Below are 14,471 nucleotides of genomic sequence, written 5' to 3' on the forward strand. Positions count from 1 at the left end.
TTTTCCAAGGGGGCATTTATTGCGAGGGGGTGTTTCCCTCTTTAGCCCTCACGTTTGCTTTGCTTTCCAGGGGTATTTGCGTTATTTTATTTTTTCAAAACCGTTTTGGTTTTCCTTCTTCAGTTCCCTCGTTTGCTTCATTTCTCTACTGCTTTCTTCTTCCAAAAGAGCATTTTCTACTTTCCTTTTGCACTCTGTGGTTTTGGTTTGATCTTCTGTCGTAGCATCTTCTCCTTGGGTTTATTTCCTTCGCATTATCAGGTTGGTGTTCTTCTGCTTCTTTCTGTTTCCTTTTATCTTCCTTCGTGTTTTGTTTTGTCTCTGCTTAGTGTAGATTAGAATTTGTTTTCTGGTGTATGATGGCATTTGAGCAGGGGTTGCGAGAATCCGCGTTTGTATAACTGTCCTGTGACAACGATATAGTTGGCGGCTTCCCGTTTTATTCATTTTCCCTCTTTGGGATCCGGTGGCAGTGTTCCGTCAAGGAGGTACTGTAGGATAGGGTAGGTCCAAGATCCTTGGTTCGAGAGTGTCAGATGAGCGTTGGTTGTCGTTGACACGGAGGGTGACTTGACGACTTCCTGGATTAGTGATTTGTTACCGTGTCCTGGTTTGGTACTGGCTAGTTTGGAAAGTAGGTCTGCCCTGGCGTTTCGTTCTCTAGGGACATGTTGTATGGTAACTCGCTCGAATCCTTCTTTTAATTTGTTTACCTTGGCGAGGTACTGTTGGAGTAGGGGGTCTCGTGTCTGGTAGTCTCCGTTGATTTGGGAGCTGACTACCTGTGAGTCGGTGTTTACCTCTAGGACCTTTGCTCCGACCTCCCGAGTTAGGGCTAGGCCTGCCAGGAGGGCCTTGTATTCTGCCTGGTTGTTTGAGACTGGGAATTCGTATTGTACTGATTGTTCGATTACGACTCCGTTCTGACTTTCGAGAATGACTTCGGCACCTCCAGAGGTGACGTTCGATGAGCCGTCAACATGTAGTTTCCACGATTCGGGGGTGGAGTTTCCTGGGGTCATCTCGGCGATAAAGTCGGCCATGGCCTGTGCTTTGATCGCGTACCGGGGTTCGAACTTGATTTGGAATTGAGATAGTTCGATGGACCACGCTAACATTCTTCCCGCAAGGTCGGGTTTTTGTAGTACTTGTTTGACCGCTTGGTCGGTTCGGACCGTCAAGGGGTGGGCCTGGAAGTATTGTCGCAGGCGCCGGGAGGCCGTGAGGAGTGTAAAAGCTAATTTTTCTAGTCGTGAGTAGCGAGTTTCCGCTTCTTGCAAGACTTTGCTTATGAAGTAGATAGGTTCTTGTTCCTTTTTCATGTTTTCACGGATGAGTGCTGCTGCGAGTGCCTCTTCCGTAATGGAGAGGTACAGGTAGAGTGTTTCCCCTGTTTGGGGTTTGGCGAGGATTGGTGGTTCCGCTAGGACTTTCTTGAAATGCTGGAATGCTTCTTCACACTCCGTCTCCCATTTAAAAGGGGCTCCTTTTTTCATTAGTTTGAAGAAAGGGATCGCTTTTTGAGCCGATGCCCCGAGAAAGCGTGATAACGCCGTCAATCGGCCGGTGAGCTTTTGGATGTCCTTGAGGTTTTTTGGGCTCGTCATTTCGAGGACGGCGCGACATTTCTTCGGGTTTGCTTCAACTCCGCGTTGCGTGATCATAAAGTCGAGGAACTTCCCCGCCTCCATCCCGAATGCACATTTTGCCGGGTTGAGTCGCATTTGGTGCTTTCGTAGGGTGTTCATTATGACCTTGAGGTCGTCGGTGAGTTGTTCATCGGATTCAGTCTTAGCGAGCATGTCGTCTATGTAGACTTCTAGTTTGCTTCCGGACAGGTTTTGAAATATCTTGTTGACGAGTCTTTGATAGGTGGCTCCAGCGTTTTTCAGGCCGAAGGGCATCACTGTGTAGCAGTATGTCCCGTCTGGGGTGATGAACGCTGTTTTTTCTTCGTCTGGTTGGTGCATCGAAATCTGGTTGTAGCCAAAATATACATCCATGAAGCTGAGGTATCGGTGGCCGGATGCGGCATCTACTAATCCATCGATGTTTGGTAGGGGAAAGGCATCCTTCGGGCAGGCTTTGTTGAGGTCCGTGTAGTCGACGCACATTCGCCATTTCCCGTTAGATTTTTTCACTAGCACGACGTTTGCTAACCAGGTCGTGTAGGGGAGTTCCCTGATGAAGTTGGCTTCGAGTAGGGCTTTGACTTGCTTCTTGACCTCGGCGGCTCGGTCTGGTGATATTTTTCGCCTCCTTTGTGCCACTGGTTTAGCTTTGGGGTCCACGGCTAGCCGGTGGGACATTAGGTCGGGGTTTATTCCCAGCATGTCGGCTGGTGTAAATGCGAACAAATCTCTGTTTTGCTTCAAGAGTTGGGAGAGTTCTTCTTTGAGATCATATGGGAGGTTCCTATTAATGAAGGTGTATTCCTCTTTGCTTGGCCCTATTTGTAGCTTTTCCATGTCTCCTTCTGGCTCTGGCTTGGGTTGGCCGTCTTGCCGAGCATCTAGGTCGGCTAGGAATACCCCGGCCGCGTCTCGGGATTTCTTCCTTAGGGCTAGGCTGGTGTTGTCACATTCGACTGCGACTTCTCGGTCCCCGTGGATGGTACCGACGGAGCCGTCGTCGGTTCTAAACTTCATGAGGAGGTATTTGGTAAAGATGACTGCGGAGAAGTCGTTGATTGTTTTTCTTCCGAGAATCACGTTATAGGCTGTGGAGTCTTTTAGGACTACGAATTCGGACAAGATTGTCTTCTTTTGGTTGCTTGTTCCTATGGTGATGGGAAGGGTGATTGAGCCATCTGGTTTGAGAAAGTTGTCTCCGAGTCCCGTGACACCGTTGCGGTGTGTTTGGAGGTTGTCGTTGTGGAGCCCGAGCTTATCGAAGGCTCCTCGGAAGAGGATATTCGAGTCTGCCCCGGTGTCTACCAGTATCCTTCGTACTAGTCCTGTTCCGATTCTAGCCGAGATGACGAAGGGGGCGTCTTCGGCCGAGGTGCCGTGCTGGCAATCCTCTGGTAAGAAGGTTATCGTGTTGTCGGCCGCGATGGTTGGAGTCTGGTTTCTCACCGCCATTACTTTGAGATCTTTTTTATTGTTAGTTTCGACTTGCTCGATATGTCCTTACCCGTAATGACGTTTACGATGATGGTCGGGTCGTCTTCTGGGCTTTCCCTGGGCGGTTGCTTTTGGGTTCTCGGGTTACGCCCGTCTTTTTCTGGCAACCTGTCTCTTTCCGCGCGTCTTGGTTCTCTGATGATTTTGGCAAATTCTGGGAGTTTGCCGTCTCGTATGGCCTGTTCGAGGGCGTCTTTAAGGTCGAAACAATCTTGTGTTTTGTGACCGTAACCTCGGTGATAGTCGCAGTAGAGGGTTTTGTTGCCTCCCGTCCTTTCTGTGAGTTTTCGGGCTTTCGGAATGATGCCTCGATCTGCTATTTGGTGGTATATTTCAGTAATCGGTGCTGTCAGGGGCGTGTAATTAGAGAATTTGCCAATTCTTGGTGGTCGGTTTGTATTTGTCGGTCTGGGGTGGTCCCTTTGATTCTCTCTGGGTGGGGATTTTGGCGAGAAGCCGAGTTGCCGTGTTGGGTGTTGCCGTGCTGCCGTTTGTTGGCGGCGACAACCTGGCTGACTTCTTCGTCATTGATGTAATCTTTGGCGACATTCTGGATCTCGTGCATGGTCCATACTGGTTTGGTGGTGAGGTGTTTGCGAAAATCTTCGTTCATGAGTCCATTGGTTAAGCAAAGGCTCGCGATGGAATTCGTGAGTCCGTCGACCGTCAGGCATTCATCGTTGAAGCGGTCGAGGTATTTCCTTGTGGATTCTTCTTGTTTTTGCGTAACCCCTAGCAAGCTGATGAGGTGTTTGGCTTTGGTGATTCTAGTTGTGAACTGGGCCATGAACTTTCGTGTTATATCGTGGAAACTGGCTATGGATCCGTTTGGGAGGGCGTTGAACCATTTGATTGCCGGCCCTGCAAGGGTTACCGGGAAGGCTCTGTATCGGACCGCGTCAGCCGCTCCTTCTAGGTTCATCCTGGCCTCGAAGGCCGTTAGATGTTTTTGGGGGTCCTTGGTCCCATCGTACTTCATGTCGGTAGGTTTGTTGAAACCTTTAGGGAGTTTCGCTCTTAAGATTCTTTCTATGAAGGGTGTAGCTCCCATTATTGTGTAGTCGTTTCTTGTGCGCTTGGTATTTCGGTACCTCCGATCTTCGTCTGAGTCGTGTTGACGACTTAGATCTTGGGAAGCGCTGCGGTTGTGCTTCTTGTTGTATCGCCGTTCCGACGATTTCTCGTGACCGTGGTCGCTTGAGGTGCTGCAACTGTCTCTCCTATCATGTCGTCGGGTTGGTGACCTGCCGTGGTGAGATCTTGATCTGGAAGTTGCCTGGCTTCCGCGTTCGTTGTTGTGTTTTTCTCTATTAGTCAGTTTGCCTTCGAGCTCCTGGACCCGGAGGCAGAGATCCTGGATGATCTGTGCCGCTTTGTCCCTAGCTTTCTCAGGATATCGTTGGTCCGTGACGACGTAGTTGTTCGTGTGATGGACAGTACTTGCTATTCTTGCTTGGTTTGTGACTCCCGGTGTTCTGGGGTTGGGTTAAGCGGTCGAGAGTCATCCTGGCTTGAGGGGGTTTCCTCCAGGACGTCCCCCATCCGGCTCGGCTGGCGCAAGTTCCCATAGACGGCGCCAATGTACAAGATGTCTCTGGTACGGGTTGAGAGATGGATCAAGAACTTGCGGGTTGAGGCAGATGCCGGATCACTTGACTGGAGCAATGGGGGGAGGTACCTGCAAAGACACTCCGACGCTCAAGTCAGAATGGATCTAAGAGGTATAGGGTGTGAGGAATGAATGAATACCTGGAGGGACTTGGGTCCTCTATTTATAGATGATAGGTATTCTTATCTTATCTTATCTGGTTAAGATAAGATGGACGTGTGAATTCAAAAGTCGGTTAGGAGCTCTAGAGGGCCGGTTTTTGGGCCTTCTGAGCGAGGTGCGGGTCGGACCCGAGAAGCCGGGATTGGATACAGTCTCGGGTCCTGGATCCGTGGCTCGGATCCGTAACAGTCATTAAATGAGTTCCAGTGATACCCATTCACTGTTTTTACCACCATTGCTCATTAAGCAGCCCAAGCAATTGTGTGATACTATCATTTGGGTATGTCTAAAATGCATAAATTAATTTAATAATGGAGTAAAAGATAGAATAATTTAAATATATTATTGTATGATGTATTATGTACTGATATGGACCTACAAGTGCATATACTTGCAAAACGTAGGTTACAATTGGCTTTGAAGGAAGAAAAAAAGAAAATGGTTGCTTGCGTTTTGTAAGGAGGGACAACTAAATATTAAAACATCTCCTCTATCTCCTGCATATAGACTAAAGTTGCAATTTGATCATATTGGGAGATACTAAACATGACCTGAGTTTGACAGAAAAATAGCTTGCATGTGTGACACGTGTAAGGAAAAGGGTGATGGGAGTCTTTATAACGTGTGTTGCATTTGCTTAGAAGGCATGTAAGCACAATTTAGCCTTGTATCATTTCTACGTTTTGATTTTAAAAAAGAAGACGACCCAGGAAGAGGAAGAATGTTGAGTGAGTGAGGAGTAAAATTAGGAGTTAAGTTTTAAATTAGTCTATGAAATTGCACTCGAATTTGAAAGTAGTCCCTGAAATTAATAGTTACTCAATTTTATCCTCGAACTTGCACTCCGAGACTCATACTACTCCCTAATGCGCTTTCTATTTATCGGAACACTGAAAATGATGCCGTTTTATATTTATATAAAAAAAGAAAACCCAACTCTCTCCTTCCCCAACCCGAGCCCCTTCCCCTTCCCCTTTTCCTTCCCCTTTCTCTTTGTTATTGCTTTTCACCGGCCTCCGTCACGATGCTGCGCTGCGCCTTGCCGCACGCCCCCTTCCCCAACCTAGTCTTTTACACTCTTGTCTCCTCTCTATCTCTCTCTGCCTCTCCTTCTTCTCTTGTCTCCTATTAGTATCCCTGATCTCAAAATTAATTCCTCAATTACCTTATTCTATTTTTCTTCATACACAATCAACTATCAATTTTCATAGATGAATTAACTAAACATTCTCATTACTCATCAATACACACCATTTCAACAAACTCAATTCAAAGTCATCTTCCACTTAAACTACAAATCCATTTATCAAGTTTAAAATTTTATGCAACCAGTAACAAAATAAACTCCATTGCAGTAAAAAAATTAAAAAAAAGAACCCATACAAGAGAAAAGGTAGAGAGGAGAGACTAGGTTGAAAAAGGGGGTAACGCCATAACGGAAGCCGGCAAGAAGCGGTGGCAGTTGCCTCGGGTTAGAGAAGGGAAAGGGAAGGAGAAGGGCCTCAGGTTGGGAAAGAAGAAGGGAAAGGGGAAGAAAAAGGGCCTCAGATTAGAGAAAGAGAAGGAAAAAGGAAAGGGAAACCGGGGAAGGGTTGGGAAAGGAGAAGGGGAGTGCGTTTTTCTTTTTCTTTTTTTAATAAATACAAAGTGACATCGTTTTTAGTATTCCGATGAACGGAATGCACCTTAGAGACTAGTATGAGTCTCGGAGTGTAAGTTCGAGAATAAAATTGAGTAACTATTAATTTCAATGACCATTTTGAGGCTCAAGTGTAACTTTAAGAACCGCTTTAAAGCTTAAATAATAGTTTGTAATTTTTTATTATCTCAAAAATATATTATTAAATATTTGGATCATTTTTAATGGATATGTCTAAAATAAGTATTTTTTGTATTTTAATTATGAATAAATTTATTTATTTGTGTTGTTATTAGAGTTATTAGTAAATTTTTGGTATACAAGTTAATTGTTAGTTTGATTATTATTATTATTAAGATTAAAATTATTTAGTAAAATGTTATTGTTAGTATAAGTAACCGGAACATACAGTTATTATTACCGTTATTATTGTTATTATTCTTAACATATTATTAACTACTACTATTATTATTAGGTTTAATTATTCTGTCAATTCTATACTTTTATTAAATTTTTAATTAAGTCTTTCTATTTTTTTTTAATTGGGTCTCTATATCACATCAGATTTTGTAACTAAATTTCTATCATAACAAAAACGTTTAAATTAACAGAATATTCTGTTAAACTATATAAAATATTAAGTCAAGTATTAGACATATTCGTTTTGTTTAACGGAATATTTCGTTAATTCCAACGTTTTTGTCACGGCAGATACTTAATTACAAAATCTGATATGGTATAGGGACTCAATCGGAGAAAAAAAAAGTATAAAAACCTAATTAAAAATTCAGTAAAACTATAGGACCGATAGAATAATTAAAATTTATTATTATTATTATTATTATTATTATTATTATTATTATTATTATTATTATTATTATTATTATTATTATTATTATTATTATTATTATTAGGGATAAATATTGTTTTGGTCCCTCACGTTGAGGATCGGAATCGAAATCGTCCCCAACGTAATTTCTGATTTAGAATCATACTTAACGTTTTTTTTCGTATTAAAATCGTCCTTTTAATTTTTTTGGACAAAAATACCCTCACCACTACCAACACAATTACCTCCTCTACCAGCACCACCACCAACACCACCACCACCACCACAACCACCACCATCACCACTAACACCAACACCAACACCAACACCAACACCAACAACCACAACCACAACCACAATCACAACCACCACCAACCACCAACCATCACCACCACCACCAAGACCACCACCAAGAAAGTAGGAAACAACACCACAACCACAACCACAACCACCACCACCAAGACTACCACTAAAAAAGCAGGAAACAACACCAAACAAAAACAGAAACAACACCAAACAGAAACAAAAAGCATGAAAGCAGAAATAAGGCGTGAGGCAGAGGCAGAGGCAGCAGAAGCGAGGCGGAGGCGGCGACGCGGAGGCGGCGAGGCGTGAGGCGGCAGAAGCGAGGCGGACTCCAACGGCAGTGGCTCGCCGTCCCCCTCCCCCCTCCTCCTCCCCCTCTCCCCTTCCCCCACCCCCGGCCCCACCCAGCGTCCTTTCCCCCTTCCCCCTTCGCGCCGCCGTCCCCCTTCCCCCTCCTTCTCCCTCTCTCCCCTTCCCGCCACCCCCAGCCCCACCCAGCGTCCTTTCCCCCTTCCCCCTTCGCGCCGCCGTCCCCCTCCCCCCTTTCCCCTTCCCCCTCCTCCTCCCCCTCTCCCCTTCCCCCCACCCCCACCCCCACCCCCACCCCGTGTCCTTTCCCCCTTCCCCCTTCGCGTCGCCGTCCCCTCCCCCTTCCCCCTTCCTCTTCTTCTCCGGCTTCTTCCACTTTCCCTCCTCCCTCTCTTCGCCGCCGGCGCCGTCCCCCCATCCCCCTTCCCCTTCCCCCTTTCCCTCCCCTCCCCCTTCGTACCCTTTTCTTCCCCCGACTCCCACCAACGAGTTTCTTTTTTTTTAATTTTATAATTTTTTTAATTATAGGGATAGTTTAGGAATAAATTAAAAAATTTTATTAGAAATGACGATTTTAAATTCGAATACGACTTTAAAGATGATTTTAAATAAAAATATACATCAGGGACGGGTTCGATTCCGACCTTCAACGTGAGGGACCAAAACAATACTTATCCCGTATTATTACTATTACTATTACTATTACTATTACTATTACTATTACTATTATTATTATTATTATTATTATTATTATTATTATTATTATTATTATTATTATTATTATTATTATTATTATTATTATTATTATTATTGTAATATACTATTAGAAGTTCCAAAATATGCGATGGAAAACTTTTATATCATTCACCTCCTCATTCTCACGATAAATAAGAACTTTTATTTGAGTACGAGATCTTGGTATCTTCATAACTTGCTTTCAACTATATTGGTAGAGTCGGGTAAAAAATTTCTCAATCACCGAAAATTTTTGTGACTGATTTCTACTGCTAACCAAGCCTTGCGATAACTTACAGTGTAGTTGAACCTGAATTGAACTTTTGCAACAATAGACTTTACCTTTATCGATGGGTCTGCTTCAATGGACTCATACACAATGTAATCAACTCCTCTAGAGATAGTATACCAAATTCTATTACGACAATAAATTTATCATTTTTCGCCGCAACATTGCCTTCACCTACGACATGCAAACTACCGCTAGTCGGTCAAACCTAAATAAAGAAATGGTAGTGGTAATTTTAATTAATAAACATAACATACCCATATTCGCATACTCAGAAAATTTTCGAGCATGCATGGCTACGAGATCCAAAGTTCGCATAAACGATGGAATACCAAAGGGGTGTTGGTTTACAAGTGCATCTGCTTCATTTTGCACTGCCAGATTGCCTGCCTCGTCTCCGTCATCGTGTTCGTCATCGACTTCGTAGTTGGCTTCAAACTCCTTGACGATTGGATTTTTTATGGTATAGAAATTCACTAATAAAATCTCGTTGTAAAGTATAGTTTCTAAACCAAGCAATAATCCTTTCATACAAAAATTTGTTTGTCACAAGTAACAAACCCCTAAATTCTATAAACCGAAGTATTTAAACCTCGGGTCGTTCTCCCTAGGAATTACAATGAAGTGTCTTGTTATTGGTTATGGATTGTATTTTGGGGTTTTGGGATAAGAGACATGAAATGTAAATGACAATGAAAATAAACTAACAACTAAAAAGCACTTGGCAAGGTTGTGAGAATTAGAAGTCCTATCCTAGTTATCCTCCTCAATTGTGACCACAATTGTCCATTGCTACCACTTAGTTAACCTCTAATAATGGAGGAAAGTCAAGTGGATGAATCAACTTGATTCCACAAGTCCTAGCCAACTCCCAAGGGAAAGACTAGCTTTAGTGGTATCTAAATCAATTAGCAATTTCTAATTATCAATCAACAAAGACATTAGATAACTCAAGCGTCACTAATTACTCTACCATAGCCAAGAGGAACAAAATCTATACTAAAATCCAACCAAGCATTTCATCAAACACTTGGAAGGCATAAAAGAAAAGCAAAGTAAATTGATAACAAAAATAGAATCTAACAACAATTATGGCAAGGAATTAACAACAACAATCAAAAGGAACACAACTATTATGAATTACCTCTAATTGAATTGAAAGAAAATAGAAGGAGCAAAAGTAGATCTACAACAAAACATAAGAACAACATAAAGGAAATTGCAATAAAAGAATGGAAGAAGAATGAATGTAACAACAAGGAATTGAAAGGTAGAGGAGATGAAAGCATGAATTAAAATCTAGATCTAAGGTTATTGAACTAAACCTAATCCTAATTCTAGAGAGAAGTGAGAGCTTCTCTCTCTAGAAACTAACTCTCACTACTAAACTAAGCTAAAAACTAAACTAATGATAACTAACTTCTAAAGTATGAAAAGTATGAAAGTATGTTGATTCCCCTTCAATCTTTGGCTTAAATAGCATTAGAAAATGAGTTGGATTGGGCCCACAAAGCTTCTAAAATCGCTGGCCACGTTTGCATTAAGTGGGTCATGTGCCACCATCGGCGCGTCCGCGTACCGTGCGCGTGCGCGCCTCTATGCGTGATGCAACTATGGCAAATCTTATATCGTTTCGAAGCCCCGGATGTTAGCTTTCCAACCCAACTGGAACCGCATCAATTGGACCTCTGTAGCTCAAGTTATGGTCGTTTAAGTGCAAGAAGGTCGGCTTGACAGCTTTCCGGTTCTTTCATTTCTTCATGAGTTCTCCAACTTTTCATGCTTTCTTTCTTCATTCCCTTGATCCAATCTTTGCCTCCTAAACCTTAAATCACTTAACAAACATATCAAGGCATCTAATAGAATCAAGGTGAATTAAATTTAGCTATTTTGAGTCCTAAAAAGCATGTTTTCACATTCAAGCACAATTAAAGGAGAATATACAAAACCATGCTATTTCTTGAATAAATATGGGTAAAAGGTGATAAAATCCCCAAAAATCAATACAAGATAAACCCTACAAATGGGGTTTGTCACTCCTCTTCACTGTCGTTGTTATCTTCTTCCCAATCTATATTTCCAAGCTCATCCATATTCACCTCCTCACCAACCACGTCCAGCTAGGGGTGGCAAACGGGCCTTAATCTGCCGGGCCGGCCCGCGTAACCCGCCAAAATAGGCGGGTTGGGCTGGAAATTTGGGACCGCCGAAAGACAAAAGCCCGCCTAACCCAAACCGTTTAAACCGTGGGCTTTGGCGGGCTTTGGCGGGGCGGGGCGGGCTTCCCCGGCGGGCTGAAGTTTTTTTTTTTTTGGGCTGAACCCATTTACCCATTTCCACCCCAGACCCAGAACCCATGAACCCACCCACCCGGCCAACCCCCTACCCGACCCGACCCCTACCGGCAATCCCCAACCCCAAACCCCAATTCCCCATTCGGCCATTCCTCATTTTTTCCCCAGCCAAACGGCCGAAACCCTAATGGCCTAATTTCGCCCTAACCTAATGAATCCCCAACGCTGAACGCCCCCAACCCCAAGAGCCAATTCCAAATTTGCAGCTTCCTCACTCAGTCACTCCTCAGTCCTCAGTTCGTCGTCGACTCGTCGGCAATACTCAGTCGTCTCCAGTCTCCTCGACGGCTCTCAGCTCGGTTCCTGCGTTCCTGCGTCTCCAGTCTTCTCACTCGGTTCCTGCGTTCCTCACTCGCTTACCTCTCAGCTCGAACTTCAGAGTTGCGTCCTCGCCCCTGACGGTCGCTGAGTCGGATTCAGTTTCCTCACCGTCGATCTTCGGTCGTCGTGGCCACCGCTGCTTCTCCGTCTGGCCGTCGTCGCTGCTGCCTGCTGGTCTCGGTCTTGGGCTCCTGGGTGGCTGGGTCTTGTCCTCTGACTCTGCTGGTCTCGCTATCCGTCACGGCTGCTCCTCGCCTCCTCTGTGGCTCTGTCCTGGTCGGTGGTCCTCGCCTCCTCTGGTAAGTTTTCTGGCTTAGGGTTTGAGATTCATCAATTTAGGGTTGTTTGTTGTGTTTTGTGACTGCTGTTTGATATAGGTAAATTAGGGTTGATATTTAGTTGAGTTTTGAACTTTTGATGATGGTTGATAATGGTTGAGTTTTGCCTATTTGGTTAAATCTGATGCAGATTCAGAAATTGTTTCTTATATTTTGTGTTGTTTGATAATGGCTGAGTTTTGAATATGGTACATAATGGTTGATATTTTGTTTCCTGTTTTTTTGTGTTGTTTCATAATGGTTGTGTTTTGATTATGGTTGATATTTGGTTAAATTTGATTATGGTTGAGTTTTGACTTTTGATGATGGTTGATAATGGCTGAGTTTTGCCTATTTGGTTAAATCTGATGCGGATTCAGAAATTGTTTCCTGTTTTTTGTGTTGTTTGATAATGGTTGACTTTTGATTATGGTTGATATTTGGTTAAATCTGATTATGGTTGAGTTTTGATGATGGTTGATAATGGCTGAGTTTTGCCTATTTGGTTAAATCTGATGTAGATTCAGAAATTGTTTCCTGTTTTTTGTGTTGTTTGATAATGGTTGACTTTTGATTATGGTTGATATTTGGTTTAAATCTGATTATGGTTGAAATCTGATTATGGTTAAATCTGATTATGGTTTTTGTATGGTTAAATCTGATTATGGTTGAAATCTGGTTAAATCTGATTATGGTTAAATCTGATTATGGTTTTTTTATGGTTTGCTAATGGTTGAAAATCCTAGTTCATATAAACAATTTTCATTTACTTTTATTTCAGGAAATATGAATTCTGAAACTGTGAGTAACCTTGTTACTACTAGAGTTGGTTCTGAGGCTGCTCCGGTCGAGGTTGATGAACCTAGTTCGAAAAGGCTGAGACCAGCAACCTCTGATGTTTGGAAATTTTTCAAAAAGCTCGGTCCAGATAAGGATGGAGTAGAACGTGCTGAGTGTAAAGGATGCAAGAAAGTGTTTAAAGCTGGAGGTAAGCGATATGGCACTTCTACTATAAAACGTCATCTTGATAGTTGTACTCAAATTAAGCATGAAGATATTGGTCAAACTATAGCAGAATTGCAACTTAAAATGGGTTCACTTAAGATTGATTCAGGAGTGGCTAGAGATATGTTTGCTGGGTATGTAGTTGCTGGGGATAAGCCTTTTAATATGGTTGATGATAGGAGATTTAGAAATTGGGTGAAGTATATTAGTCCAACTTTGAAACTTCCTTCTAGGAACACGGTTAAGGCTGACATAGTGAAAGTCCACAAGAGAGAAGCTGCGAAACTTAAAAAAATTTTAGTTTCCATTCCAAATAGAATTTGCTTAACATCTGATCTTTGGACTTCAAGTACCAATGAGGGGTTTATATGTTTGACTGCACATTTTGTTGATGAGAACTGGAAATTACAGAGTAAAATTCTCAATTTTTGTCATATGCCTCCTCCTCACACAGGATATGAATTGTCTTCTAAAATCTTTACGCTTTTGACTGAGTGGAAAGTTGATAAAAAGATTTTTTCCATTACTTTGGATAATGCTTCTTCTAATGATACTTGTGTTGAACACTTGAAAAGTACTTTGGATGTGCATGGTTCATTGTTGTGTGGTGGTGAATTCTTTCATGTTCGTTGCTCTGCTCATATTTTAAATCTTATTGTCCAAGATGGAATGAAAATATGTGGTGATGCAGTGTGTAAGATTAGAGAGGGTATTAAGTTTCTGAGAAAATCTGAAAGTAGAATGGTTAAGTTTAAAGAATGTTTTGAAGATATTGAGGGACTTGAGTATACGACTGCATTATGTTTAGATGTTCCTACTAGGTGGAATTCACTTTATGCAATGCTTGCAAGTGCTATTCCTTATAAGAAAGCTTTTGAATTGTATAAAGTAAAAGAAGCTGGGTTTAGGGAGTATTGTCCTTCATCAGATGAGTGGAGAAGAACTGAAAAGATATGTGATTTCTTGTTACCATTTTACGAAACTACCAAGTTGATGTCTGGAACTTCTTACCCAACATCCAACTTGTATTTTTTACAAGTTTGGCAAATCCAGCTGATTTTAATGAATAGTTTAAAGAATGATGAAGTGCTTATAAGGAACATGGGAGAAAAAATGATGATTAAGTTCAAGAAATATTGGGAAGAATACAGTGTTGTTCTTGCATTTGGGGCAGTTCTTGATCCTAGATTTAAACTCAACACTTTGGTTCATTGCTATAATGAGATTGATCCTATTAGTGCTAAAGACAAAGTGGAGCATGTGAAGAGTAAGTTATACAAGCTTTTTGAGGTTTATGACCAAAATTCCTCTACAACTGTGGAGAGTTCTTCCCAACTTTCAAGTAATTTTTCTCAGGCAACATCTTCTGCAATTGGAACTCAGCTTATTAAAATTGTTGGTGTAAGTATTTTTATCTACTTGATTATATGTATTTTTAATTTTTCATGCTTTTTGATTCATATATTGTTTG

General features: G+C 42.3%; 2 protein-coding genes across 2 annotated transcripts; one reads left to right on the forward strand and one right to left on the reverse strand.

The window, feature by feature from the left end:
* Positions 1 to 443: 443 nt before the first annotated feature.
* Positions 444 to 3,083, reverse strand: LOC140182161 (uncharacterized). The gene is made up of 3 exons (XM_072228284.1): positions 2,742 to 3,083; positions 2,142 to 2,642; positions 444 to 1,976 (listed from the first exon to the last, which is right to left on the reverse strand). The coding sequence occupies exons 1-3, from the start codon at positions 3,081 to 3,083 to the stop codon at positions 444 to 446; spliced, it is 2,376 nt and encodes a 791-aa protein (XP_072084385.1).
* A 9,698-nt stretch (positions 3,084 to 12,781) lies between these two features.
* LOC114925931 (zinc finger BED domain-containing protein RICESLEEPER 2-like) lies at positions 12,782 to 14,391 on the forward strand. Its single transcript, XM_072228285.1, has 2 exons — positions 12,782 to 14,267; positions 14,357 to 14,391. Exons 1-2 carry the CDS (start codon positions 12,782 to 12,784, stop codon positions 14,389 to 14,391), a joined length of 1,521 nt encoding a protein of 506 aa, XP_072084386.1.
* The last annotated feature ends 80 nt before the right edge of the window (positions 14,392 to 14,471 follow it).

The sequence above is a fragment of the Arachis hypogaea genome, chromosome 19 (assembly GCF_003086295.3).
Source record: "Arachis hypogaea cultivar Tifrunner chromosome 19, arahy.Tifrunner.gnm2.J5K5, whole genome shotgun sequence".
Lineage (NCBI taxonomy): Eukaryota > Viridiplantae > Streptophyta > Magnoliopsida > Fabales > Fabaceae > Arachis > Arachis hypogaea.

Coding starts and splice junctions, on each gene's coding strand:
- LOC140182161 (XM_072228284.1), bottom strand. CDS start 3,083: ATGGCGGTGAGAAACCAGACTCCAACCATCGCGGCCGACAACACGATA. Junction 2,643..2,741: donor AGACAATCTTGTCCGAATTC/GTAGTCCTAAAA, acceptor CTCCTCATGAAG/TTTAGAACCGACGACGGCTC. Junction 1,977..2,141: donor GGTTAGCAAACGTCGTGCTA/GTGAAAAAATCT, acceptor GGCTACAACCAG/ATTTCGATGCACCAACCAGA.
- LOC114925931 (XM_072228285.1), top strand. CDS start 12,782: ATGAATTCTGAAACTGTGAGTAACCTTGTTACTACTAGAGTTGGTTCT. Junction 14,268..14,356: donor CAAAGTGGAGCATGTGAAGA/GTAAGTTATACA, acceptor AATTTTTCTCAG/GCAACATCTTCTGCAATTGG.